At 41.0% G+C, this 27448-nt stretch overlaps 1 protein-coding gene across 5 annotated transcripts in view; it reads right to left on the bottom strand.

Moving 5' to 3' along the window:
• KCNAB1 (potassium voltage-gated channel subfamily A regulatory beta subunit 1) overlaps nt 1-27448 on the bottom strand; it is a 419545-nt gene that overhangs the window by 17023 nt on the left and 375074 nt on the right. For all 5 annotated transcript variants that reach the window (XM_082394420.1, XM_082394418.1, XM_082394419.1 and 2 more), the window contains exons 9-11: nt 4831-4916; nt 4051-4171; nt 2560-2654 (exon numbers count right to left, since the gene is read on the bottom strand). In XM_082394420.1, the coding sequence (XP_082250546.1) occupies nt 2560-2654; nt 4051-4171; nt 4831-4916 (302 nt within the window). The remainder of the gene's footprint in view (nt 1-2559; nt 2655-4050; nt 4172-4830; nt 4917-27448) is intronic.

Genomic DNA, 27448 nt, shown 5'->3' on the forward strand with positions numbered 1-27448 from the left:
AGGCAGCCTGAGATAATGCCTTGGCTTCTGACTGGGATGACCAGATGGATGGGTGGAGGCATTGTTAAATGAGAAGGAAGAGTAGATTCTGGGGAGTGAGGACAGATTCCATTAGGCATGACAGATGCCCATGGGACAGCCACGTGGAGATGTCTGATAGACACGAAGAAGTAGTGGTGTTCAGCTCAGCGGTGAGTCAGTGCTGATGACACTGATTTAGAAGTCTTTGTAACAGTGGTGGGCCAGATGCAGCCTCCCAGAAAACCCCCTGGGCAGTACTACTTTCTAAAAGATAGGTGTTTTTTCACACTCAGTTAGTTTATCCTTCAAATCTAGTTCAATATTTATAGCAGAAACAAAGTATTAGCATCCTTATTTTATTGGTGTAACTTAAAACAGCCAGTGTGAAATACCAATCATTTATTCTATTTTGGGGGAAGGTGAAAGTTGCCATCTTATTTATCTATTTGCCTAGGTCTTTACTTTTTAAAAAATGTTTTTACTATTAGAATTCTCATTCAATCTTAAGGTTGAAATATATATATATATGTATATAATTAGTAGTAGTAGTATTTTTTGCTTTAGTTACTCTACTCAAGTGGCTTCTCTAAGTGTACATATATTAGTCCAGAAAGCACTTGGACTGATGAATTAAGAAGCTTTGAGGGTCTGCGGAGCTCTAAAGAAGCGTGCTTTGTGACTGGCTGCCTTTCACCTGTTGAGAGTCCTTATTTATTGCTAAGGATGTTTCAATAGATGCTGAAAAGTCAACAACAGAAATATTTTTGGGCTTAGTCACCTTCAAATATTTTGCATCTCCTTTTTTTTTTTTTTTCCTCCTTTCGTTAGTGCATTTTTAAAAGCTTTTCAGCTGTTTGTAAGCTTTTCTCAAACAGTGATGGAGATCAGCCAGTCATATACTCCAAATACAGTGTAGTACCTACTTCTTCCTCCTCTAAAAACCTGAGTTTGAAGGGAAACAAAAATGCCTTTAGGGCGATGCACTGAGAGCCAGGAGACCTGGATTCTACTATTAACTTTTTCTATTATGAGTTTATGCTCTTGGATTGTTATCTAATCTCTTTGTGCTCAGTTTCTGCGTCTGGAAAAGGTTTACTCTCTTATAACGATAGTCTGGAACAAACACCTGGTATATATGGAAGCACTCTGAGTTTTTCAGAAAGTCTCTGAAAGAATGTAAGACAACATGCTTGGCTACAACTGGCTAAAAGCCATCTGTATCCATTTATCTTTGCGAGGAAAAAAGGAGATGAATAAAAACACTTAGCCCGGTGCTTGGCACATAGTAGGTGTTCAGCAAAATCACAATTTTCAATGCTTTTCTTTCTTCACTCTTTTCTTGCCATCCACCTTTTATCCCTTCTTTCCTAAGATGCTTTTCGTTTTTCTTTGCTGACTTATTCAAAACCTTCCATTTTTCAGAAACAAGACCATATATAATATTCTAGGATAATTAGTGTAATAATGCAAAACTAGAAGCAGGACCATGTCACCATGTTTTAGGAAATATTTATGTTGTATTATCTTAGAGAACAAACAAGCTAATAGGTCAACTGGTACAGCAGAAAGAAAAGTGATAGACCTAGAGTCTGGAGAAGGTCCTGATTAGGGAAGCACACGGTGGTTCCAGCCACACTGATTAAAGGGTTGCTGGTTTGGGCTTAACTTGAGTTGTCCTTGTGCTGATTTTGTGCTGATGGAGATAAGAGGCTGTGTCAGACTTCTGCTTCCTCTTTGGGGCCTTTGGCATGTGTGAATTTTGAAAATGCCTATGTTCTCTCCCTAGGCATTACAGAGTAATTTGTGATTCTAATGTTATTACACATTCTCTCAAGTTTTAAAAAAGACATGTTATTATTAACAAGGAGAGATTTTGGAGTACTCTCCAGTAAATTAACCATCAAGATCTTCTGAATGGAGGTAACTTTATGTCAATGATCTTAAATATCTTTATGCTTCAGAGAAGAAATTAAGCTGCAAGACTGAACAGCCAGAGTTGATCTCTGCAAATGCCAGCCCTGAGCCCCTGTGACAGAGGCTTGGTTCTGTATCTGCTTCCCAAACCCTCCCTCCTTAGTCCCCATCCTCACATATTAAAAAACGTGAACCGACCTCAAACCTATTCAACTACAACCTGTTTGCCACATGTGGATTAAACCTCTATGGCTTAAATTTTGTTTTGTCAAGAAAAGTAAAATTAGATCCGCTTATATAGAAAAGGGATTTTACGTTTCCTAAGTTTCAAAGGAGGAATGAAATGCCTTCTTGAATATAAGAATAAGTGTAGGAATTCGAGTCTACAAATCCAACCAGGTCATTGGGCATCTCCCCCAGTCCCCAGAGGAGGAGAACTTTCTGCACTGATGGCTGACCAGAAGTAGAGACCTCCAGAGGGCTTGGGGAGCCGGCCAGGGCCAGCCCAAGGCCACACTCGGCCTGAGCCAGGGAGCCACAGGCTGCTGCAGAGCTGTTCTGTTCAATCTCCTTTTTTCCCTTGCTCCTATCCCCAGACTCCTTCCTAGAGGTGGAGGAAAATACCTTCAGTGAAGCCCTGGAGCTTTCAGGCACCCCGTTTCCATATTTTCCTGAGATGATGCCACAGGCCAGTGGAGACCATGTCATCGCTCCGACACCTACAGAAGAAAAAACCTTAAAAAGTTACTTCTGCAAACTGGGATCAAAAGTGTCGGGGTGGGCTTCCCTGGTGGTGCAGTGGTTGAGAGTCTGCCTGCTAATGCAGGGGACACGGGTTTGAGCCCTGGTCTGGGAAGATCCCACATGCCGCGGAGCAACTAGGCCCGTGAGCCACAACTACTGAGCCTGCGCGTCTGGAGCCTGTGCTCCGCAACAAGAGAGGCCACGATAGTGAGAGGCCCGCGCACCGCGATGAAGAGTGGCCCCCGCTTGCCACAACTAGTGAAAGCCCTCACAGAAACGAAGACACAACACAACCAAAAATAAATTAAAAAAAAAAAAAAAAAAAAAAAGTGTCGAGGTGTTTAGAAAGGACTTGGTTAGTTGTGGGGAAAACTGGCCAGATACATGAGCTAATATCAGCATAAATCTTTCCATTACACTTTAGGCATCTACAAATCGTGCTTCATGTTTATAAACCTATCAAACGTGCACTGCTGGTTATGGGGAACAGGCCATATAATCAAGCCTGAAAATGTGGCTTATCCATAGTTTTCGGATGACCAAAATTTATGTTTCTTTTTACACTCAGAGATAAACACTTTTGCTTGCACAGAAATCCAGCTCTTCGCTTGTTCACTCAGTGCCTTAATAGTGCCTGGTGCAAAGCAGGAGCACAATGCCCCCTGCACAGTGAACACGCAGTGATAGCAATAACCACCATTGTTACTGCTGTTGTTGAACTTTTTTATCCTTTTTTCCTTACCCAGCATTTTCCCACTCGTGTAAACCCCCGTTTCTTATGAAGAAAATTATCTCTGGAAGCTGTTTTAATAAGTACGTCTGAAAATGTGGCTTACTTAAGTTTTTCTGATGTCCAAAATTCTCGTGTACATGTTGTGTATATATTTTTTCCCTCTCTTTGTCATTATGTCTACCTACAAAAACATGTGTCCCTGGCTTGTCAGCCGTTCTTGAATTCCCATTCTGACTCAGCTCTAGGCAAAGTAGGAGATATAGATGTATAAATCCATAATTTTTAGGAAAGGCAGTCATAATCCACTCAGAGATGCATTCTTGGCTAGAGCAACTACCCTATGAAAAACACGTTTATTCACTGTTTCTTCCCTTCATTCTATATGCATTTTTTGAACACCTACTGAGTACAGCTTGTACACCAGTCACAATTTACAGCTCTGCTTGGCTTTCATGAGTGATACCCTGGAGGTTACATACAGGCGCTTTTGATTCTTCCAGTCTCTGGAATGCATAGTGCTGACAACCCCTAGGTTAATTAGGAACAGTTAGGAAAGCATTTCAGTAACATTTTTTTTTTCTGCATCACTGATCATCCTGTTGTTAAGAATAACCAGTAAATTTGATTGTGAAGATTACCTATTTTATGGTAGAGCTCTGGTAACTGAACCTCCACTTTCTCTCTCTGGAAAAGATGGTACTCAGCTTGTTCACAGACTGGTGGGATCATGTTGAATTGTCTTGCTACAGAGTAGGCTTCCTAAGGAGAAATAAAAGTGCAACTGAATTTATAGCTGATGAGAAATAAGGCTGTATGCAAGAAAAAATTTCATTTTGGTGAAATCAATACAAACCAAGAAAAATGTAGATTGCCAAATAGTAAGCAAAGTTATGACCATCAATTTCACTAAGAAATACCAATGCAGGAAACCCTTATTATTCTTTGAGAGGTTTTGGAATGAGTAAGGTCCAGGGAAAATTAGTCAAAGTATGAATTATGGACTATTACAAAGAAAACGTAGTTTGACTATTTCTAGGTTCCTAAAGAAATAAAACTTAATATATAATATAAAAATGATCTGTAATTAGCATGTTGTGAACAGTACCATTATTTAATACATTAAAAAAAACCTGGAATATTGTGTTCATATGTCTCGTTAGCTGAGAAATTTACTCTCTTACTACCAGAGAACATGCTAAAGCACAATTCCTGTTAGATACCTGCACCCTCCCTGTTGTATTCTGAGCTGAAGGGATCCAGCCCCCATATCCATCTCTATTACTGATGGAATTGATCATAGAATTCTAGTGCCATTGTGATTGTGAAGAAAGTTTGCAAAAGATCTTACAACTTACACATGATATCTAACAAACAATAATAGGTACTCAATGGCCATTTAAAAATAGAAGTGAAATTACCATGATCTCCATGGCACTCCAGCGGGAGGTTCCCCAGTACATTGCCATTCCTTGGTTTATCACATGTGTCATGGCTCGAACGATTTCTATGGAAAGCCAAATAGTTAGCACTACATATACTTTTCAAAGTTATATAGTCTTTTTTTTTCTTTTCCTGCCCAAAGCTTAGATATTTAATGCAATTATTTGTTGGATTAATATAATTACTTTGACACTGGTGATAACATAATAGTCTAACATAAAATATTGATAGTTTGGAGGTGGTTGGTACTTTTGGGTAAACTGACGTTCCATTTTCTGATTGCAGCAACAACATGAAATGATATTAAAAACAGAGTGACCACTTTAAGTTCTTCCTTTACTTTTATCGCTTCAGGGTTCCTGGCTGGATAAAAGAACACATGATTCACCTCTTTCAGAACGCGGGGACCTTAAGGGCTCACTAAAGTGAGAAGTGAGAGAAAGCATTTGTTTTGACTTTGTAGAATGGAGGGTCATTGGGGATAGAAGGCCTGCCTCTGTGTGTGGGATCTGAAGAGCTAAGCCTCACTCAGGGTGGCTGTTTAATAGAGATGACTCAACAACAATGTGTTTGGCAGAAAGATAAACATATTAAATGCTGAACAAACAGCCAAAGCCACAGTGGCTCCCAGCCCGCACTGGCATACTCTGTCCTTGACCACTTTGGACCAAAGTTCATTCTAAGACACCCATGTCATGCATTTTACCGGGGCCTGCGTGTGGCCCCGCCCCGCTTGCTCATCAGCCTCTTTCCGCTTGACATCATATTTCCTAAACAGGAAAATGAACCCCTTCCCAGAGGGGTGGAGCTGAGCTAATCTTCTTGGCACCAGCTGATGTGATGCAGAACCAGGGAGCATGGAGAACCTCAAGTTCAATTGAGTGAAAAGTCACAGACACGGTTGGATTTCTTCTACAAAGCAGGTCAGCCAAATACCCAGGATGCTAGGTCATTTGACATTTTCAAGGGGTTGCAGGCCACGGGCTTTTCTTGCCCCACTAATATCTGGTAGGTTACGTGTCCTTCAGAAGAATCAAATCCTTTCTCAAACTCGAGTTGAGTAGATGTGTTCTTCTTTTATTTCTCACCAGCAAGCACTGTCTTAATTGATCAGGGACAGGATTTGGAACGAGACAGCGAGGGTTAGGGTCTTAGCTTGCTTGCTTGTTTGGCTTACGTAAACCATTTAAAATTGCCCTTGGTTTCTTTGTTTGGAAGGTGGGAATGCTTTTACTCACCAGAGTCCCAACAGAGGTAGAACTTGGCTTATAAGGAAAATATTTTTCTTTCTTGGAGAAAGACTCCTAAATATCAGTTTATTACTCAGCAACTAAATCTATGAAGATAGCTCTCCCTTTATAAAGCAAATGAGATACAAGAAGTTATATGAAACATTTTCTTTCCTTTTATTATACAAATGGAAATGAGCACCTGTGCTAAAATTTCTGGAAGTCTAAAGCCATTATTTAAATCTCTGCCCCAAAGTATTCTCTCTTTGGAGATCTCCATCGTTGTGCTAGTTCCCTTTCCTTTCGCATCCTGTTTCATCCAGAGCTGAGATGTTCATCCAGTCAACAGGATTTATGAGGCATATGCTACGCTGGGGGTTGGGGATATTGTGGCAAATCAAACACGTTGGTAAACACTGAGGAGGTTAACAGAATAAAATGAGCCCGAGAGCCTCCCCTGTCTCCATTCTGTAATCACGTAAGATGAGCACAGGACTGGCCAGTGGCTTGGCCATGCGGCAGTTACTGAGGCCTTGGCAAGAGCAGGTAAGGTGGAGTGGAGGTGGTACTCCTCCTGTACCTTCATTCCCTTATTTCACACACACGTATTAAGAGCTTAATATTTGCCAGGCACTGGGTTCATCTGTGAGTAAAACAGATACAAAGCTCCTTGAGTTTTGAATTGAGTGGGGAACATGGAGATGTAAACAAGTAGGTAATTACAAAATGTGACATGTTATGAAGAAAACCAGTAGGGGGCTGAGATAGGGAATAAGAGGGAAGACCGATTTTAGTTGGTCAAGGAAGGTCTCCCTGAGGAGTGATGTTTAGGCATAAAAAGTAAATAGGGACCAGTCAGGTGAAGAACAGTGGAAGAGGATTCTAGGCCACTGGAGCAGCATGTGCAAAGGCCCTGAGGATGGACAGAGCTTGGTGAGTTCCCGCAATCAGGAAGCCATGGAAGCTGAGTCAGGAAGGAGGACAGGGCTACAAGATGAAGTTGGCAGAGGGCAAACCGTGTTATTTGTCTGTTATTCAGGGCTTGATGGGAAGTCACTAACATTTTTAGGTAAGGAAATGACGATGCAGTGAACATTTCAGAACACTATCTGACCGTGCTGTGGCGGGGGAAGGGGGGCTAGAGGAAGCAGGAAGATCTTTAGGAAGGTATTGTAGTACTCCAGGCAGGAATTGAGGGGGCTTGGAATCGGGAGGTGGTAGCAAAGACAGAGGCATGAATGGATCAAAATCTGTTTGGGGGGTAGTATCCCCTAGACTGGCAGATGGACTGAACGTGGCAAGTGAGGACGAGGAAGAATCAAGGCGATCTCCCAGATAACTGGCCACTCACCAAGATGCAGGAGACTGAGCGAGGAACAGGCTTGGGAGGAAGAGCCAGGGTCTCTCCTTGGACATGCCAAAAATGGGGATGACTGTGAGAGACTGAGGGGAGATGTCGAGTAGAGATAACTGGATAATGACACGGTGAACAACCTGGGCTGGAAGCGAGCTATTTATTAATTACCAATCTTTAACTGTATTTAAATCCATGGAAGTGGATGACTCTATTAAAGGGAAGCCTGCCCAGAGAAAAGAGTAGAGGTTCTAAGAGCCAGAGCAGGAGTCGGGGAGAGGTCACTGCAGCCAGAGGGGCAGGAAGGAAGCCAGATGGGGGGACAGTTCAGAATCAAGAATAGGGAGTGCTTGCAGAAGGAGCTGTGCCCGAGGACTGGAACACACGAGCATTCGAGTCAGAAGGGCACAAAACAGCGTCCAAAGGATTTGGCTGTGTGACAGGGAGGTCACTGCAGACCACGAAAAGAGTGCTGTCAGTGTCTGTGGTGCGTTGGGACCAAGGCCAGGCTGGAGCCAATGGTAGAATGGGCGTGGGGAAGGGAAGGCGTTAGAGACAACCTGGGTAGACTCAAGTTAGGAAATGAATGGAGCAGAGAAAGAGGGCAGCAGCTGAAGGGGTACTCAGAGTCAAAGGAGAGTTTTATTTTAAAATTGGAAGATGTAAGAGTAAGCCTGTATGCCACTGGGAGTGATCTAGATAGGGGAGTTACTGAGGATGTGGGCTAGCGGGTTGGGGAGTATGGATGGGGAGAGACTTGACACAGGGAGATGGAGGAGAACAACACTCCTGGGGGTGGGAAGGACCCTTCTGGCAAGATGGTGGGACCTCAGGAGGTTTGGAGAACTCATCATAGGAAGACAGGGGAGCCCCTGTTTGATGAATTCAATTCTCAGTAAACTATCAATCAAGTGAAAAAGAGGTGGGAAGTGAGGAAAAGGTGAGAAGGAACAGTTCTGAGCGTGGAAGAGCCTATGCAAGATGCCCTTATGCCCCAGGTACTTTAGTTGAGGGTAATTTCTTTGCTCCGCGATTTGTTTGGCTACTGACGCTGCAGGAAAGGGCTGGTGGAATGCAGACAGGAGTCTGGGAGGAGGAGGCTGCAGCACAGAATGCAGGGAGGAATGCAGAGAACGTAGAGGCCACAGTCAGAGATTCACGTCGCCACAAAGTGAAACTGAATTTAATGCATATTCAAAAAAATTTTTTTTTCCCCCACAGGGGCATGCGGAGTCTTAGTTCCCCGACCAGGGATTGAACCTGTGCCCCCTGCGGTGAAAGCGTGGAGCCCTAACCACTGGACCGCCAGGGAATTCCCACTTCATTTTTTTTTTTTTTTTAATGTCAGAGGAAAATCCCCAAAGTTGTTTAGCTATCTAACGTAACAGGAAAGAACTGTACTGATAGCTGAACTGGGAATTTAACATAATTCTACCAAGAGGACACTAGAGGGCAGCATTGTTAAGAAAAAAATCAACTGAGTCTGCTTGTTTTATACTTGTACATCACGGAAATGCAGCTTTAAAGCATCCTAGTCAGAGCCTCGATACTGAGTGGGGAAAAGGCCATTAGGAAGATCATTTAGTGCATTGCTTTCACCTGCCCCTGGGAAAGGACATGCAGACAAACAAACTGATTAAATCCGGCAACTCAGGACTGAATGTGGCTCCTGGAGGCCAGACTCCCCCGCTTTTCCAGGAAGCCTTGGCACCAGTGGTTCTCAACCCTGACCGCACATTAAAACACCTGGGGAGCTTTGAAAACTACACTATCCAGACTCCACGGAAGTTCTATTATATCAGAATCTCTGGGGTGAGGCTGGGCATCAGTCTCATCCCAGATGATTCCAGTGTGCAGCCAGGGTTCAGGGCCGCTGTGCTTGTCTACACGGCTGGTCCTGAAGTGTGGCCCCTGGACCACCAACAGGAACCTGGTAGAAATGCACATCCTAGGGTCTTACCCAAGATGTACTGAATTACAAATTCCGGACGTGGGTAGGGCCCAGCATTCTGTGTTTTAAGCAGCTCTCCCAGCAATTTTAGTACAGACTAAAGGTTGAGAACCACTGCTTTATACCATCCCCAAGTAAGCCATGTCAGTGAGTATCAACTTCCTCCCACATTTCCTCTTCCGCTCTGTCATCTAATCTTAGTGCTTCATGCTATACTTTAACCTTTATTTGCTTTAGTACATATGCAAACAGTCACTGTGACATGCATGTACACACACACACAAGCACATACACACTTTAGTATGAATTAGAGGAATTTGAAGAAAATGCAGAGGTCCAAGTTCTAGTCTACTTCAATGAGCCTGGGCCTTTGTATTATGTTCGTTAGCTCTCAAATCTCAGTGTTTGAGAAACACTTCTGAACTATGGGAAAACTTGGTTAAATCCTTCCTGTGCACTCCTTTCCAGGCTGAAATCATCATTATTATATAACCCACAGGCCACAGGCAGCACTCTCTCTTATTCCCTGGACTCTTGTCAGAAAGCTGGCCTCTATAAAAGCTGCAAGTCAACTTTGTTTCTCTGAGTATCCCAATTTCCCATCTGTAAAGTGAGTCTGTATTGATCCTGTGTAATTTTTTCAAAGCTTGACATGAGATGATATGTGTAGACCAATTTGTGAATCTGAAAGAGTAACACAAACTGAGTAACAAGTAAGCAGGATGTGGCCCTGGTTGTTCTTCTCAAATAAGCTCAGATTCTAACATTTTAGTTACCAAAAAAAAAAAAAAAAAAAAAGTTGATATTCTTTTCAGTAACATAGGTCATCTCTGTTTAAAAATATGTATTTTATGTGAAAGGACTTAATAAAACTATTTATTTTGAGTGAAAGAAATTTGTTGATAAACATGTTTATTTTTTCAATTGGCCCTCATGCAAAAAAATGGCTGCTCACATTAAGCTTTTTCATGTGAAATGTTCCCTAGAACTTTGAGAGTTGTACGCAAGTGGTTATACTGCATGAACAATAAATCATAGGGACTAAAGATACAAATATGCAGAAATTAGTGTTTTTATCAGATCAAATGTACTCAAGTTAATCTGGCCATATGGACACAAAATGATGAAAACAAAAGAAACCTTAGAGATAATTCAGTGTAGTTTCCTCTTACTCTAGATAAGGAAACAGGCTAGGAGTTCATTGTTTTAAGGAATAATTAAAAGATTGAATATTGTTAACAATTATAAATATTTCAGATATGCTTACACAATGCTGAGAGTAAATACACAAAATAATAATTGTAATATGTAGAGGAACTGTATGTAACTTGTTCTATATTTTTCAAGTCCCCTGTAAATGTGTTATCATACATTCATAATTTAAAAAAGAAAAAGAAAGATTCCCTAACACAGCAAAGCACCACTTTAAAACACTAACATGTTATAGGTTAATTCACAAATATTAGGTTTAACTAAACGCAATTTCCATTTTTAAAGGCCAAAAATGGTTGATCTTTTTTACGGGGAGGGGCCACGTGGAGGCTGGGGCACTGGTAGAATGCAGAGACTTGGTTTCAACAGAGGAGTCGTAAACACTAATAAAAACAGGTCTAGACACGGGCACAATTTTTACTCCAGACCAGCTGTTTGTTTGTTATTTATCTAACTTCAGCTGTTTATTTACTTTAACTTCGGAAGCTTGTGGTGGTGGTGGTTTATAATCGTGCCTCTCTGTGGCTTAGAGGAGTCCTCTTGGATATTCATCAGTCATTTACCATCTTGGCTGTGGAGAATCCTCTCTCAGTGCTCCTCCATCTGGAGATAGAGGACCACCTTTTCTCACTGGAATGGAAACTCATAACCGTAAATGGAGTCATGCCACGTTTACCCTTAAAGGTTTGCTGACTGTCTGAAGCCTGGCTCCATCTACCTTCCAGACCACACGGGAGACTCTGGCTTTGTCCCATCACTGTCCAAGAACTTGGACATGTTCTTCAACCTTGCTGAATCTCAGTTTCTTCAACACAAATGAACAGACTGATATTAATTGAGCATATAGGTAATCTTTATGATAACTGTTTAGGTGGGTAATATCTTAATCCTTATTTTATTGATGAGGAACCTGAGACTCAAAAAGGTAGTCACTTGGGCAGCTTCTCAGCAGATAGTCGGTAAGGCCACTTCTAGCTTTGAAGCTAGAAGTGGTCATTCTGGAAGGCTTTGTGCATAGTACACTGTGGAAGAAGGTGGGTTGGGGACAAAAAAATAACAGGACATTTACTTAATTGACCTCATTGTGTATCTGTGAATGTACGATGCCTTGTGTGTGGGTCTATCCATCCCTTTGCATTTCATACGCCGATGACTTATAGTTCATGATGTATACGAATGACTTGGGAAATGTGAGCTATCTTTTTGCTTCCTTGAAGAAAGACCTCAAATCTGATGATTCTTTGAAAAAAGAACCGAAAAAAGAACCAAAAAAAGGGTTTGAGTCTTTGTGTGACCTGCTGAAGCTTAGAAACAGAGTGGTCTTCACAAGATAGTTTGCTAGGAATAAGCTTTCTGGATCAGGGCAATGGCCAAAATGATTCTCTATCAGAACAGACCAGATTCAAGAGACTAGAAAGGATTACACACACCAAGCCAAGTCAGTAAAACCTCTCCTATCTGAAGAAATTAAACCTTGTTCCAAATTCTCACCCCAGAATAGAGCTGTGTGTCTCCAAGGACAATACACCGTCCTCACTCTGAAGCTTCCCAGAACACCCTCTCTAAGGGCACCGGGTCCTCAGCCTCTCTGCTCTGACACACTGGTTATACCTGACCCTGACAGTTTGAACTGAGCCTTTGAAATTGCCCAGATGTGATTTCCGAAACTTTTTCAGAAACGTAGAAAAGGTTATTGAAGTGGGACATTTTTAGCCTCACTTTTACCTAAAGACCAAAGGTCCTGAAAAAAAGCAGTAGTTGGTAAGTACCCCTAAATTCCGAAGTGAGGTACTAGGCCACCTGTGTAGGACTGGTTAAAAAAGGTTTGGCTGGGGGCTTCCCTGGTGGTGCAGTGGTTGAGAATCTGCCTGCCAATGCAGGGGACACGGGTTCGAGCCCTGGTCTGGGAAGATCCCACATGCCGCGGAGCAACTAGGCCCGTGAGCCACAACTACTGAGCCTGCGCGTCTGGAGCCTGTGCTCTGCAACAAGAGAGGCCGCGATAGTGAGAGGCCCGCGCACCGCGATGAAGAGTGGCCCCTGCTTGCCACAACTAGAGAAAGCCCTCGCACAGAAACGAAGACCCAACACAGCCAAAAATAAATAAATAAATAAATAAACAAATAAAATAAAAATAAGGTACCGCTTACTTAAAAAAAAAAAAAAAAAAGGTTTGGCCGTCTTTAGCTCAATCCCTACCTTAAAAGAATCAGTGGGTGGAGGTGAGGGTTGAGAGACAATTTATTTGGACTTGTTTGAGTTCTGTGACATTTTCCTACCTTCCCCTGTGATGCCACCCTCCCCCTCCATCTTTCACCTTGTCTCAAACTGAATAAAACTCCAGAACCTAAAAATCCCATTTGCAGAACTTGCAAATAAGGACAGCTCCCTGCAGTAGGATCTGATTGCTGTGCATTTTTTTCCAACAGGCAAACACAGGCTGTCCTGGGGATTCTGCTCACTCCTTGTTCAGCTCCCCACTACAGAGGGGGAGGCTACATGATGCTGTATACTTTTAATATTATTTCTTCCTGCACCAGACATGTGCTCTTTAATCCTGGCAAGAGAGCAAATGTTCATTTTGCATTTAGATAAGAATGGCCAAGTGACTTGTTTCAGGCAATGACATAGCTTTCTTACCTATCAGTACTTCTCTATCCTCATTATTTCTCTGTAATCCTCTTATTACTATATCAAGGCTTTCCAGCTTCTCACCTGCTGACACTCCAAGAAATAATGTAGAATATGTATCATAAAATTGCACCTCTTGAGAGTGGGCCTCACGCAGCCACAGGGGCAAGACTCCTGAAGGACCTGGGGCACCAAACCACCTGCCTGAGGTAAAGGACTGCAACATGGGTGCCGCCATGTTGGTGGAGTCCCAAAGGGAATGCTGGGATTTTGGGGGTCCAGCTACACCCCTCAGTACCCACTCCACTTGTAACATGCTGTCAGAACAGACTGGCAAAGTAAATAAAGATTTGTCATTTAGGCAGAAGCGGAGAGGCAGCACTTTGAAAGGAGGGCCTCTGGAGTGTGGAATTCCGGAGTTTGGAGAGAGGACCTTCAAGATGGCGGAGGAGTAAGATGTGGAGATCATCTTCCTCCCAACAAATATATCAAAAATACATCTACATGTGGAACAACTCCTACAGAACACCTATGAATGCTGGCCGAAGACCTCAGACTTCCCAAAAGGCAAGAAACTCCCCACGTACCTGGCCATGTGGCTAACAGGGTCTTGGTGCTCTGGCTGGGTGTCAGGCCTGAGCCTCTGCGGTGGGAGAGCCGAGTTCAGGACATTGGTCCACAGAGACCTCCCAGCCCCTCATAATATCAACTGTCAAAAGCTCTCCCAGAGATCTCCATCTCAATGCTAAGACCCAGCTCCACTCAACAACCAGCAAACTCCAGTGCTGGACACCCCATGCCACACAACTAGCAAGACAGGAACACAACCCCACCCATTAGCAGAGAGGCTGCCTAAAATAACACTAAGTTCACAGACAACCCAAAACACAGCACCAGATGTGGTCCTGCCCACCAGAAAGACAAGATCCAGCCTCATCCATCAGAACACAGGCACCAGTACCCTCCACCAGGAAGCCTACACAACCCACTGAACCAACCTTACCCACTGGGGGAAGACATCAAAAATAACAGGAACTACGAACCTGCAGCCTGTGAAAAGGAGACCCCAAACACAGTAAGTTAAGCAAAATGAGACGACACAGAAACACACAGCAGATGAGGAAGCAAGGTAAAAACCCACCAGACCAAACAAATGAAGAGGAAATAGGCAGTCTTCCTGAAAAAGAATCAGAGTAATGATAGTAAAGATGATCCAAAATCTTGGGAAGAGAATGAAGAAAATGCAAGAAATGTTTAACAAGGATCTAGAAGAACTAAAGAGCAAACAAACAATGATGAACAACACAATAACTGAAATTAAAAATTCTCTAGAAAGAATCAATAGCAGAATAACTGAGGCAGAAGGACGGATAAGTAACCTGGAAGATAAAACAGTGGAAATGACTACCACAGAGCAGAATAAAGAAAAAAAAATGAAAAGAACTGAGGACAGTCCTCCGGGACAACATTAAACGCCCCAACATTCGAATTATAGGGGTCCCAGAAGAAGAAGAGAAAAAGAAAGGGACTGAGAAAATATTCGAAGTGATTATAGTTGAAAACTTCCCTAATATGGGAAAGGAAATAGTTAATCAAGTATAAATAGTTAATACAGGATAAATCCAAGGAGAAACATGCCAAGACACATATTAATCAAACTATCAAAAATTAAATACAAGGAAAAAATACTAAAAGCAGCAAGGGAAAAGCAGCAAATAACATACAAGGGAATCCCCATAAGGTTAACAGCTGATCTTTCAGCAGAAACTCTGCAAGCCAGAAGGGAGTGGCAGGACATATTTAAAGTGATGAGAGGGAGACACCTACAATCAAGATTACTCTACCCAGCAGGGATCTCATTGAGATTCGAGGGAGAAATTAAAACCTTTGCGGACAAGCAAAAGCTAATAGAATTCAGCACCACCAAACCAGCTCTACAACAAATGCTAAAGGAACTTCTCTAAGTGGGAAACACAACAGAAGAAAAGGACCTACAAAAACAAACCCAAAACAATTACGAAAATGGTAATAGGAACATACATATTGATAATTACCTTAGATGTAAATGGATTAAATGCTCCAACCAACAGACACAGACTGGCTGAATGGATAAAAAAACCAGACCCGTATATATGCTGTCTACAGGAGACCCACTTCAGATCTAGGGACCCATACAGACTGAAAGTGAGGGGATGGAAAAAGATATTCCATGCAAATGGAAATCACAAGAAAGCTGGAGTAGCAATTCTCATATCAGATAAAATAGACTTTAAAATAAAGATTATTACAAGAAACAAAGACGGACATTATATAATGATCAAGGGATCAATCCAAGAAGAAGATATAACAATTGTAAATATTTATGCATCCAACACAGGAGCACCTCAATACATAACGCAAGTGCTAACAGCCATAAAAGGGGAAATCGACAGTAACACAATAATAGTAGGGGACATTAAAAACACCCCACTTTCAACAACAGACAGATCATCCAAAATGAAAATATGTAAGGAAACACAAGCTTTAAATGATACATTAAACAAAATGGACTTAATTTATATTTATAGGACAAAAACAACAGAATACACTCTCTTCTCAAGTGCTCATGGAACATTCTCCAGGATAGATCATATCTTGGGTCACAAATCAACCTTTGGTAAATTTAAGAAAATTGAAATCGTATCAAGTATCTTTTCCGACCACAACACTATAAGACTAGATATCAATCACAGGAAAAAACTGTAAAAAATACAAACACATGGAGGCTAAACAATACACTACTAAATAACCAAGAGGTCACTGAAGAAATCAAAGAGGAAATCAAAAAATACCTAGAAACAAATGACAATGAAAACACGACGACCCAAAACCTATGGGATGCAGCAAAATCAGTTCTAACAGGGAAGTTTATAGCAATACAATCCTACCTCAAGAAACAAGAAACATCTCAAACAACCTAAACTTACACCTAAAGCAATTAGAGAAAGAAGAACAAAAAACCCCCAAAGTTAGCAGAAGGAAAGAAATCATAAAAATCAGATCAGAAATAAATGAAAAAGAAATGAAGGAAATGCTAGCAAAGATCAATAAGACTAAAAGCTGGTCCTTTGAGAAGATAAACAAAATTGATAAACCATTAGCCAGACCCATCAAGAAAAAATGGGAGAAGACTCAAATCAATAGAATTAGAAATGAAAAAGGAGAAGTAACAACTCACACTGCAGAAATACAAAGGATCATGAGAGATTACTACAAGCAAATATATGCCAATAAAATGGACAACCTGGAAGAAACGGACACATTCTTAGAAAGGCACAACCTTCAAGACTGAACCAGAAAGACATAGAAAATATAAACAGACCAATCACAAGCACTGAAATTGAAACTGTGATTAAAAACCTTCCAACAAACAAAAGCCCAGGACCAGATGGCTTCACAGGTGAATTCTATCAAACATTTAGAGAAGAGCTAACACCTATCCTTCTCAAATTCTTCCAAAATATAGCAGAGGGAGGAACACTCCCAAACTCATTCTACAAGGCCACCATCACCCTGACACCAAAACCAGACAAAGATGTCACAAAAAAGAAAACTACAGGCCAGTATCACTGATGAACATAGATGCAATAATCTTCAACAAAATACTAGCAAACAGAATCCAACAGCACATTAAAAGGATCATACACCATGATCAAGTGGGATTTATCCCAGGGATGCAAGGATTCTTCAAGATACACAAATCAATCAATGTGATACACCATATTAACAAATTGAAGGATAAAAACCATATGATAATCTCAATAGATGCAGAAAAAGCTTTGGACAAAATTCAACACCCATTTATGATAAAATCTCTCCAGAAAGTAGGCATAGAGGGAACTTACCTTAACATAATAAAGGCCATATATGACAAACCCACAGCCAACATCGTTCTCAATGGTGAAAAACTGAAATCATTTCCACTAAGATCAGGAACAAGACAAGGTTGCCCACTCTCACCACTATTATTCAACATAGTTTTGGAAGTTTTAGCCACAGCAATCAGAGAAGAGAAAGAAATAAAATGAATCCAATTCGGAAAAGAAGAAGTAAAACTGTCACTGTTTGCAGATGACATGATACTATATATAGAGAATCCTAAAGATGCTACCAGAAAACTACTAGAGCTAATCAATGAATCTGGTAAAGTAGCAGGATACAAAATTAATGCAGAGAAATCTCTTGCATTCCTATACACCAATGATGAAAAATCTGAAAGAGAAATTAAGGAAACACTCCCATTTACCATTGTAACAAAAAGAATAAAATACCTAGGAATAAGCCTGCCTAAGGAGACAAAAGACCTGTATGCAGAAAACTATAAGACACTGATGAAAGAAATTAAAGACAATACAAACAGATGGAGAGATATACCATGTTCTTGGATTGGAAGAATCAACATTGTGAAAATGACTCTACTACCCAAAGCAATCTACAGATTCAATGCAATCCCTATCCAACTACCAATGGCATTTCTCACAGAACTAGAACAAAAAATTTCACAATTTGTATGGAAACACAAAAGACCCCGAATAGCCAAAGCAATCTTGAGAAAGAAAAACAGAGTTGGAAGAATCAGGCTCCCAGACTTCAGAGTCTACTACAAACCTACAGTATTCAAGACAGCATGGTACTGGCACAAAAACAGAAATATAGATCAATGGAACAGGATAGAAAGTCCAGAGGTAAACCCACGCACATATGGTCACGTTATGTTTGATAAAGGAGGCAAGAATATACAATGGAGAAAAGGCAGGCTCTTCAATAAGTGGTGCTGGGAAAACTGGACAGCTACATGTAAAAGAATGAAATTAGAACACTTCCTAACACCATACACAAAAATAAACTCAAGATGGATTAAAGACCTAAATGTAAGGCCAGACACTACAAAACTCTTAGAGGAAAACATAGGCAGAACACTCTATGGCATAAATCACAGCAAGATCCTTTTTGACCCACCTCTTAGAGAAATGGAAATAAAAACAAAAATAAACAAATGGGACCTAATGAAACTTAAAAGCTTTTGCACAGCAAAGGAAACCATAAACAAGATGAAAAGACAATCCGCAGAATGGGAGAAAATATTTGCAAATGAAGAAACTGACCAAGGATTAATCTCCAAAATTTACAAGCAGCTCATGAAACTCAGTATCAAAAAAACAAACAACCCAATCAAAAAATGGGCAGAAGACCTAAATAGACATTTCTCCAAAGAAGATATACAGATTGCTAACAAACACATGAAAGGATGCTCAACTTCACTGATCATTAGAGAAATGCAAACCAAAACTACAATGAGGTATCACCTCACACCGGTCAGAATGGCCACCATGAAAATGTCTACAAACAATAAATGCTGGAGAGGGTGTGGAGAAAAGGGAACCCTCTTGCACTGTTGGTGGGAATGTAAATTGATACAGCCACTGTGGAGAACAGTATGGAGATTCCTTAAAAAAATAAAAATAGAACTACCATACGACCCAGCAATCCCACTACTGCGCATATACCCTGAGAAAACCATAATTCAAAAAGAGTCATGTACCACAATGTTCACTGCAGCACTATTTACAATAGCTAGGACATGGAAGCAACCTAAGTGTCCATCAACAGATGAATGGATAAAGAAGATGTGGCACATATATACAATGGAATATTACCCAGCCATAAAAAGAAACGAAATTGAGTTATTTGTAGTGAGGTGGATGGACCTAGAGTCTGTCATACAGAGTGAAGTAAGTCAGAAAGAAAAACAAATACCGTACACGAACACATGTATATGGAATCTAAAAAAAAAGTGGTTCTGAAGAACCTAGGGGCAGGACAGTAATAAAGACACAGATGTAGAGAATGGACTTGAGGTCACGGGGAGGAGGAAGGGTAAGCTGGGACAAAGTGAGAGAGTGGCATGGACATATATACACTACCAAACGTAAAATAGATAGCTAGTGGGAAGCAGCCGTATAGCACAGGGAGATCAGCTCGGTGCTTTGTGACCACCTAGAGGGGTGGGATACGGAGGGTGGGAGGGAGATGCAGAGGGAGGGGATATGGGGATATATGTATATGTATAGCTGATTCACTTTGTTATAAAGCAGAAACTAACACACCATTGTAAAGCAATTATACTCCAATAAAGATGTTAAAAAAAAAAAAATTTGCACCTCTTCCCTCAACATAATCTAAACATGGTGCCCACTATTTCCTGCTAAAACCTGGTGATTCCAAACTATCAGTTTGGAATTCTTCTGTTTGGTTAATACTAAATGGTAATTAAAGAGGTGAATTCTGAAAAAAAAAAAAAAAAAAAAAAAAAAGAGGTGAATTCTGTCCTGATGAAAGGGAGGCAGCATTTATGAGGAGCAGAGAGTACAGTGCTCTTCCTGCATAGGTCAAATGCTATAGGATTTGTGAACAGGGGAATGCATTCCAATTCATTTAAAAACACTCAAAATGAGAATAAGTAAACCCGTTGCCTTAAATTTTGTCTGGAGCAAGGCAACAAACAAATTAAAAGAAACAAATCTAAATGAACTATAAAACTCCAGGCTTGAGCATATTTCCTAGATACCTGACTTATATATTCATCTGTGAAGCTAAAAGTTATATCATCAATGGTTTGTTTCCTTTGACATCTGTGATTTCCTTTGACAATCTTATTAGTCAACCTTTAAAAAAGGCTGTTTAGTAGTTTGAATATGAGCATTCCCCATATTCAAATGTGGGATATCCCACATTTAATTTATATCCCTCAGACATAAATTTAAAAAATTAAAATTTAGAAAAAGATTCTTTTTTCTAAAATTTTTAGCGTTTTGCTCTTGTCAATTAAGTCCCACAGATTTTATCATAGGATATTGCTGTCTTAGTCCATTTGGGCTGCAGTAACAAATATACTATACTATAGACATGTAACAAAAACACAAAAATACCAAAGATGGCTTAAACAGCAAACATTCATTTCTCACAGTCTGGAGCCTGGAAAGTCCAAGATCAAGAAGCTGGCAGATTTGTTATCTGGTGAGAGCTCTCTTCCTGGTTCATAGACAGTCACCTTCTTGCTTTGTTGTCACATGGTGGAAGGGGTGAGGGAGCTGTCTGGGGTCTCTTTTATAAGGGCACTAATCCCTTTCATGAGGGCTCCACCCTCATGAGCTAGTCACTTACCAAGGCCCCACCTCTTAATAGCATCATTTTGGGGGTTAAGATTCAACATATGGATTTTGCGGGGACACAAACATTCAGGCTACAGCAATGTCCTAGGAAATTCTCAAAGCAGTTGTTACCAGCTGCTCATCCTTTCCATAGAGGACATTCCCATGAACATCTGATTTTTTTCCAGTGAATGTACCAGGATGAATTATCTACAAAATGTATGCAGAAATAAACAAGGAAATTAATCTGCCTTGTAGCTTTATTTGATAGAACCAATTTACAACTTTAGAATAGCTAAGTGAAGTGATTCTTATGTATCAGAAACAATTATGGTAGAAGTTAATTCTGGTATATGACAATAAAACATATCAGCAACACATAGAAAGATATGATAGAAGTTACAGATACCCTTCAGTCAGCTATAATATATAAAAGGTCTGAAGATTTGAGGAATATTAGCTTTTTATTTTGTAATCCTCTTGAGCTGTGGGTTGTAGCTTTCCTCACTGAGAAATGAGGATGTTTCAAACTTCTTGGTGTATCAGTTAGGTTTCAGGGCTTTTTTTATGGAGTAAGTTATTGAAAACTCAGTTGAAAGTCCTTAAATTATAAAAAAGAAGCAAGTTGTTGAGGATCAGCTTTTTTCTAACTCTCTGCTCTGCTATTCCCAGGCTGGCTTCCCTTGTCGCATTAGGGTGGCTCTCAGTAGTATTTATGGCCATGTGGTTTTTTATCCATACTGAGCAGGGCCCTTTTGCCTCAGTATTCCAAGACCCCTGAGATTCACTCTAATTAGGCTGCTTTGGTCACACGAACCAGTGACTCTAGCTAAGGAAAAGATGGGCTGATAGGTTTAACACAACCCAGAGCCCACCTTGGAACGAGGTCCAGCAAAAGGAAAGGAAGCAGCCTTCCTCTGGGTCAACTGGCAGTCTGGGGAAGGGTCATCACCCACATGAAAATGTGGATACCTGAGGAGGGATGTCTGCTGGGCAGACAACCAACAATTTTCACTATGCTCAGACAGGGTCTTGCTGGGCACACCAACAACAGAGGGCCCAGGGAGAGACCTAACTCTATTTAGTGCCTACTATGTGCTGGGCTCCGTGCTGGGCATTTTACCAACATTACTGCATTCGAGTTTTACTGCAGTCCTATGTGGCGGTACTATTACATTTCCATTTTACATTTGAAGCAATTGAAGCTCAAAGAGATTAAAAACTTGATGAAGCCAGGTTTGCACATTTCCTCTAAAACCAGCCCCACGCTCAAATAAAATGAAGCAGAATATCTTTTTCCCTTTTTCATCCATATTTGTATATTTTATGCCCACTCTTTTGATTCTGCTATTTGAGTACATAAATTATATAGACATATCAAAAGGAAATGTATTATGCAAAACACTCGATAAAGAATAGTTTTCTAAACGTTCACTGAGATACTAAAAAATAAATTTAACCCAAATCCACCCATTCTACATGGCGCCTAATATTTCTGTATCCATTATCAGTGGTTGTTTTTGTATTTGGAAGCATCTGTCATTGCATTGTAGATTACCTGACTCAAGCCTTGAATTTCTGATCTTTTAAACTGTGTGAGTATCATCCTCATTGGTCAGACAGACAGATGTGGAAAGTTGACATGTAGCTTCTTATTCTATTTTACTATCTGGAGCTTTTTATTTATACAAGTGTGTATCAGTTTCTTGGGACAGGCTTTATTTTAAAAGAAATTCTATCTTCTGGAGGAAAGAATAAAGCAAGCCAACTTGGCAGAGGATTGATAAGAGTAAAAAATATTTACCCTAATGAGATTTTCTACTGGCAAATCCAGTTTCATGCTGTAACAGGAGGCAATCTTTATTGCTTCTTTGAAAGTGTAGAGCTGGCTTTACTTCCTGGTTCTACCATGGGAGGCGTCTGGAAGGAGATGCTGTCTTAATCTTAATGATATTAAAACCTCTACCCTACAGCAGATGCAACTCACTGGCAGCCCCAAATGCATTTTGGCTCCGCAGCGCTTATCTGTATCTGCCAGGTGTCTGGTAACTAAACAAAAGGCAACTTTAAACTTGACATGGTGGAGTGGAATGATTTTCTCAGCTTTTCAACAGTGAACTACTTGGTAAAAAGAGGAGCTACTCACTCTGTTAATATTTTAAAATGAGGCACCTTCTGCTCTGTTATGTTCAAATGTAAGGCAGGCCCAGTAGTGGCTGGGCAACATTCACTGCAAGAGCCATTGCAGAGGAGGCTGCCCTGTCCACAGGGACACCCACTTTCTTTTCCTAGTATCTACTTCACCGTTCCACAGTTGTCTGCTTGTATCTAGGACTCTAAATCTCTTTTTTGGGGAGGGCCTTTCCCATTTCTGAGGTTCTTCTCCACCCCCCCCCACCCAAAGATGGCTGTTTCCCCCTATTTTTCTCCATTAGAATTTTATGCTGAGGGAAGATTTATCAAGGTGTTTCACGGTAAGATGGTGCTTCTTAAACATTCCTATCATGTGACCCACTAAAGTGGACACAAAAGCATATGTTATTAGAAGGCTTGGCTTTAGCATAGAAATTTATGCAAATCTCTATTCTATACCGTAATAAAACATTTGCTTTAAAACAATAATATTTTTCTTTATAAATCTTTGAGTAAAACTGCCATGAAAGGAAATAGTCTCCTGTCTACTCTGTGGCTTTTGTCCGACTCCCCTCAGCCACCCATAGGCACCTTATCCACACACAGCACACTTCCTGTGCTTCAGGGGAAATGCATGCCTGGCTGTGAGGCAAAGAGCAGTGAGAGGGGGTCAGTGACTAAAAAGGTGGAATGAGTTGTCCCTCTTGGGGACTGGTCGTTAATTAGACACAGAGCCCTTGTTATGCCCTGAACTTCTATATATTTCCATGCCACATTTTATGAGGCTCCCTCACATAGACATAAAGGTCTTCTGTCATATTAATAACAATAATTTACACTAATTTAGCACGTATAATGTACTTGGTTTTGTTCTGAACACTTACGTATATTAACTCATTTAATCTGCACAACAATCTTATTATAGCATAGGTCTGTTGTTGTTATTATCTTGTTTTGCACATGAGGAAACTGAGGCACAACAAAGGGGAGTAAATTACTCAAGGTTACCCAGCTAGTAAGTGTCCGGGTCAGGATTTGAAAGTAAGCAATCTGGCTCTCCTCTGCTTTTTTTAAAATAAATTTATTTATTTATCTTTGGCTGCGTTGGGTCTTCGTTGCGGCGCACGGGCTTTCTCTAGTTGCGGAGAGCGGGGGCTACTCTTCATTTCGGTGCGTGGGCTTCTCATTGTGGTGGCTTCTCTTGTTGCGGAGCACGGGCTCTAGGCACGCGGGCTTCAGTAGTTGTGGCGCGTGGGCTCTAGAGCACAGGCTCAGTAGTTGTGGCGCACAGGCTTGGTTGCTCCACGGCATGTGGGATCTTCCCGGACCAGGGTTCGAACCGTGTCCCCTGCATTGGCAGGCAGATTCTTAACCACTGCGCCACCAGGGAAGTCCCTCTCCTCTGCTTTTAACCACAGAGAACACTTCAGCAAGTTATAAATGACAGACTTGTATCCAGCAAAGTGGACCCAGAAGTCCTGATAGAGCATCACAGTTACATTTATGAAGTTAAATGCTAACTACAGGGCTCCTTTGGGAACCACAGAAAGCTGTCTCTGTTTTCTGAGAGCATGCCCTTTACATGGGCGGCTGCCCAGGGTGTGTGTGACCACCTGGTGCTCCTCTGGGACACAGCAACACTATGGACAGTCTCTCTTCCCTGCTTGGCTTTCACTGCCATTCAACTTTTACATATGAACCTCCTTCAATATAGGAAGTTGAAGGAGAGACATAGATGATTGAGTGAACTACCGTCTACGACATAAGGCAGGAAAAGGTAAGTGCTAAATAGAGAAAGAGGCATCGTGCTGTACAGGTGAAAAGGGAGAGTTGTTAATCCCACCACGGCTTCCCAGGCTAAGGAAGCAATGAGCAGTGTTTTTTAAACAAAGAGCACTGCTTTTCAAAAATATTTATTATGCTTTCCAATCAATTAAACAAAGATACATTGGTTAATATATAAAGCAAGTACCTGTACTACCAAGCTAATACGTTATAAAATATATATAATGGCACCCACATCTTGGCTTCAATTAAAAGGAACCAAGGCTCCTTAGAGAAATGGCTGATTACAGGGCTGGGGAAAGCACAGGTGAGCTTGGAACACCTTGTGCTAGGAAGCAAAAAAAGTCCTTAAAAAAAAAAAAAAAGATGGAGACATGCCAAAAGAACACAAAAGACCTGTCAAAGATGCTTCAAATGGCCATGTTGGGGATAACTGTAGCAACAAAATAATGATAGTAATGAATCACAAATCATTGGAAAAAAATCAGAATCCACAAGTTCACACTGATATAAATAACTGAGTAAAATTATTAAATAACTGAATAAGTAAATGGGGAGAAGGGAAATCTCTTCCTTACAGTAGAATGCCAACTAAAAAATGTAGAAAGTATGATGGAAATAGAAAAATCACCATCTGGCCAACACCACAGTACTAGTTTCAGGCAAGAATCATTGAAGAGTACTAAAATCAAGTAGGCAAAATGTGATGAGAAATAAGATATTTGCATAATTTCGAAGTGTCTCCCCCAAAGATACTCATTGGAGTGATATATGAATACACACACATACCTAATACATACTAAAGGAAAAGGTATATACTAAAGGAAAAATAGTAACTTTACAATGGAGAACCCTGGTAGTTACCACCTTAACCAAGGGAGCAAAGTTAACATCATCACTAATGGGAAAAAGAGACAGTATGCACCCCCTGATGTAATACACCAAAAAGGACACAACATCATTTCTGTGGTACTCTTGCCAAAAATGCCTAACCTGAATTTAATCACTAGTAAACGTCTGAAAAACTCCAACTGAGGGACATTCTACAAAATAACTGGCTAATAGTATTCTAAAGTGTCAAAATTATGAAAGACAAAGAAAGAATGAGCAACTGATCCAGCTTAAAGTAGCCCAAGACACATCACAGTGAACTGCAACATGTGATTTTGAGTTGGATTTGGGCCAGAAAAGGATATTAGTGGGATGACTGGAGAAATATGAATAAGATCCATAGATTATACAATATTATTGTGTCAATGTAAATTTCCAGATTTTGATACTTACACAATGGTAATGTAAGATGCTAACAGGGAGTCTGGGTGAGGGGTATATAGGAGTCTTTTGTACTATTTTTGCTACTTTTTTTTTTTTTTTTTAATTTTATTTATTTACTTATTTATGGCTGTGCTGGGTCTTCGTTTCTGTGCGAGGGCTTTCTCCAGTTGCGGCAAGTGGGGGCCACTCTTCATCGCTGTGCGCGGGCCTCTCACTGTCGCGGCCTCTCTCGTTGCGGAGCACAGGCCCCAGATGCGCAGGCTCAGTTGTTGTGGCTCACGGGCCCAGTTGCTCCGCGGCATGTGGGATCTTCCCAGACCAGGGCTCGAACCCGTGTCCCCTGCATCGGCAGGCAGATTCTCAACCACTGCGCCACCAGGGAAGCCCAATTTTTGCTACTTTTTAATGTCTGAAATTATACCAGTGGATAGTTTAAAAATAGAAAAAGTAAAACATATACAGCAAATAGAAAACTTTAAAAATAATAAGATACAAAATAAGTGGAAATTATGTTTTCTTTTCATCCTGCAAAGGGTTATCTGGCACAGCCTGCTGTGGAGGCCACCGAGGGAGGAGTCTGGCTCAGCACAGCTAGTTTAGGAAATGGGTGGGTGGGTCTCTGGTGCTGGTGTGTTTTTGGAAGGATGCGGTGAGAAATGGGTTGGCTTCTGATCATGGAATCTGGGGTAGGAAAACTAGTATTGATTGTGTATTTCTAAATCCCCAGGACTATGCTTGGACTTGGACAGCCATGATATCATAGTTAATGTTGACAACTCAATACCACTGGCATTTTTATCTCATTTGTGTGTATGTGTGTGGTTATTGTTCTAATCTCTAGCTTTGTCAAAGTAACACATGCAGAGTGTTTAAAGAGTCGATGCCAAAAGGCTTGTAACAAAAAGCAGCAGTCTTTTGACTTTGCCTGCACCCCAGAGGTGGTAACCACTTCCAACATATGTAGCTGTTTTTTCTGATATTAACCTCTACATTTATCAATAATATGTACGTATTATTTTCTTGGCCCAGTTCTTTTAGACATTATCCATTGGTCTCTTGTGGAGGTGAGAGTTTTAGCTCCTGCTCGTACGCTATCTTCCCAATATATTCACATCTCAGTTAGGGTTAAATTCATATTCTGTGTGTTCATTTCAATGACTGCATACTTAGTGTCCACTGTTGAGCAGAGTAGTTTCAATGATTACATCTCCCGTCTTCTATACCTTTTCATTTTCCTTTAGTTGACATTTGCTTCATTAGCTTAGTTTTATTTGGCACTATAGCTAACGCTTCCTGTAATTTGTGCAAGTGTCTCTCAATACAGTTTTCTGTGTTGGTCGAGCTTGTGAGAAATTCAGTTCCTTTTTTTACCCCCTGGCAACATCCCATCTAGAACACCACCCCCACCCTCCTGCCACAGCCTACGTTGGTGCTCTCTATGCCTGCTGCACGACTGCCATCCCAGCACCTCTCACTCCGTCATCCTAGAAATTCCCTTCTGCCCTTGAATGAGTTGGATCCATGGCTTCCTCTTTGTGGCTTTATCCTCTCACTTTGGTGGAGCCCATTTTCCAGTAGCTTCTGAGGAATCGTGTTTGGGAGACAGGAAAGCCAAAATGCTATTATTTCCTCACCCCTGGCTGGTAGTTTGCCCACCATCTTTTTCGTGGAATTTTGAAGCCTTGTTGTTCCATGGTCTTCTGGCTCTCAATTTTGCTGTTGAAAACCCCTAGGAAATCTTTATTCTTGATCCTTCTTGTGTACACTCTACGAAGTCTCTGGAATATTTTAGGATGCTTTTCCTTATCTTTTCACTTGTGAAATGTCATTATGATG

This window comes from Balaenoptera borealis, assembly GCF_965194805.1.
Source record: "Balaenoptera borealis genome assembly, chromosome: 5".
Taxonomy (NCBI): Eukaryota; Metazoa; Chordata; class Mammalia; order Artiodactyla; family Balaenopteridae; genus Balaenoptera; species Balaenoptera borealis.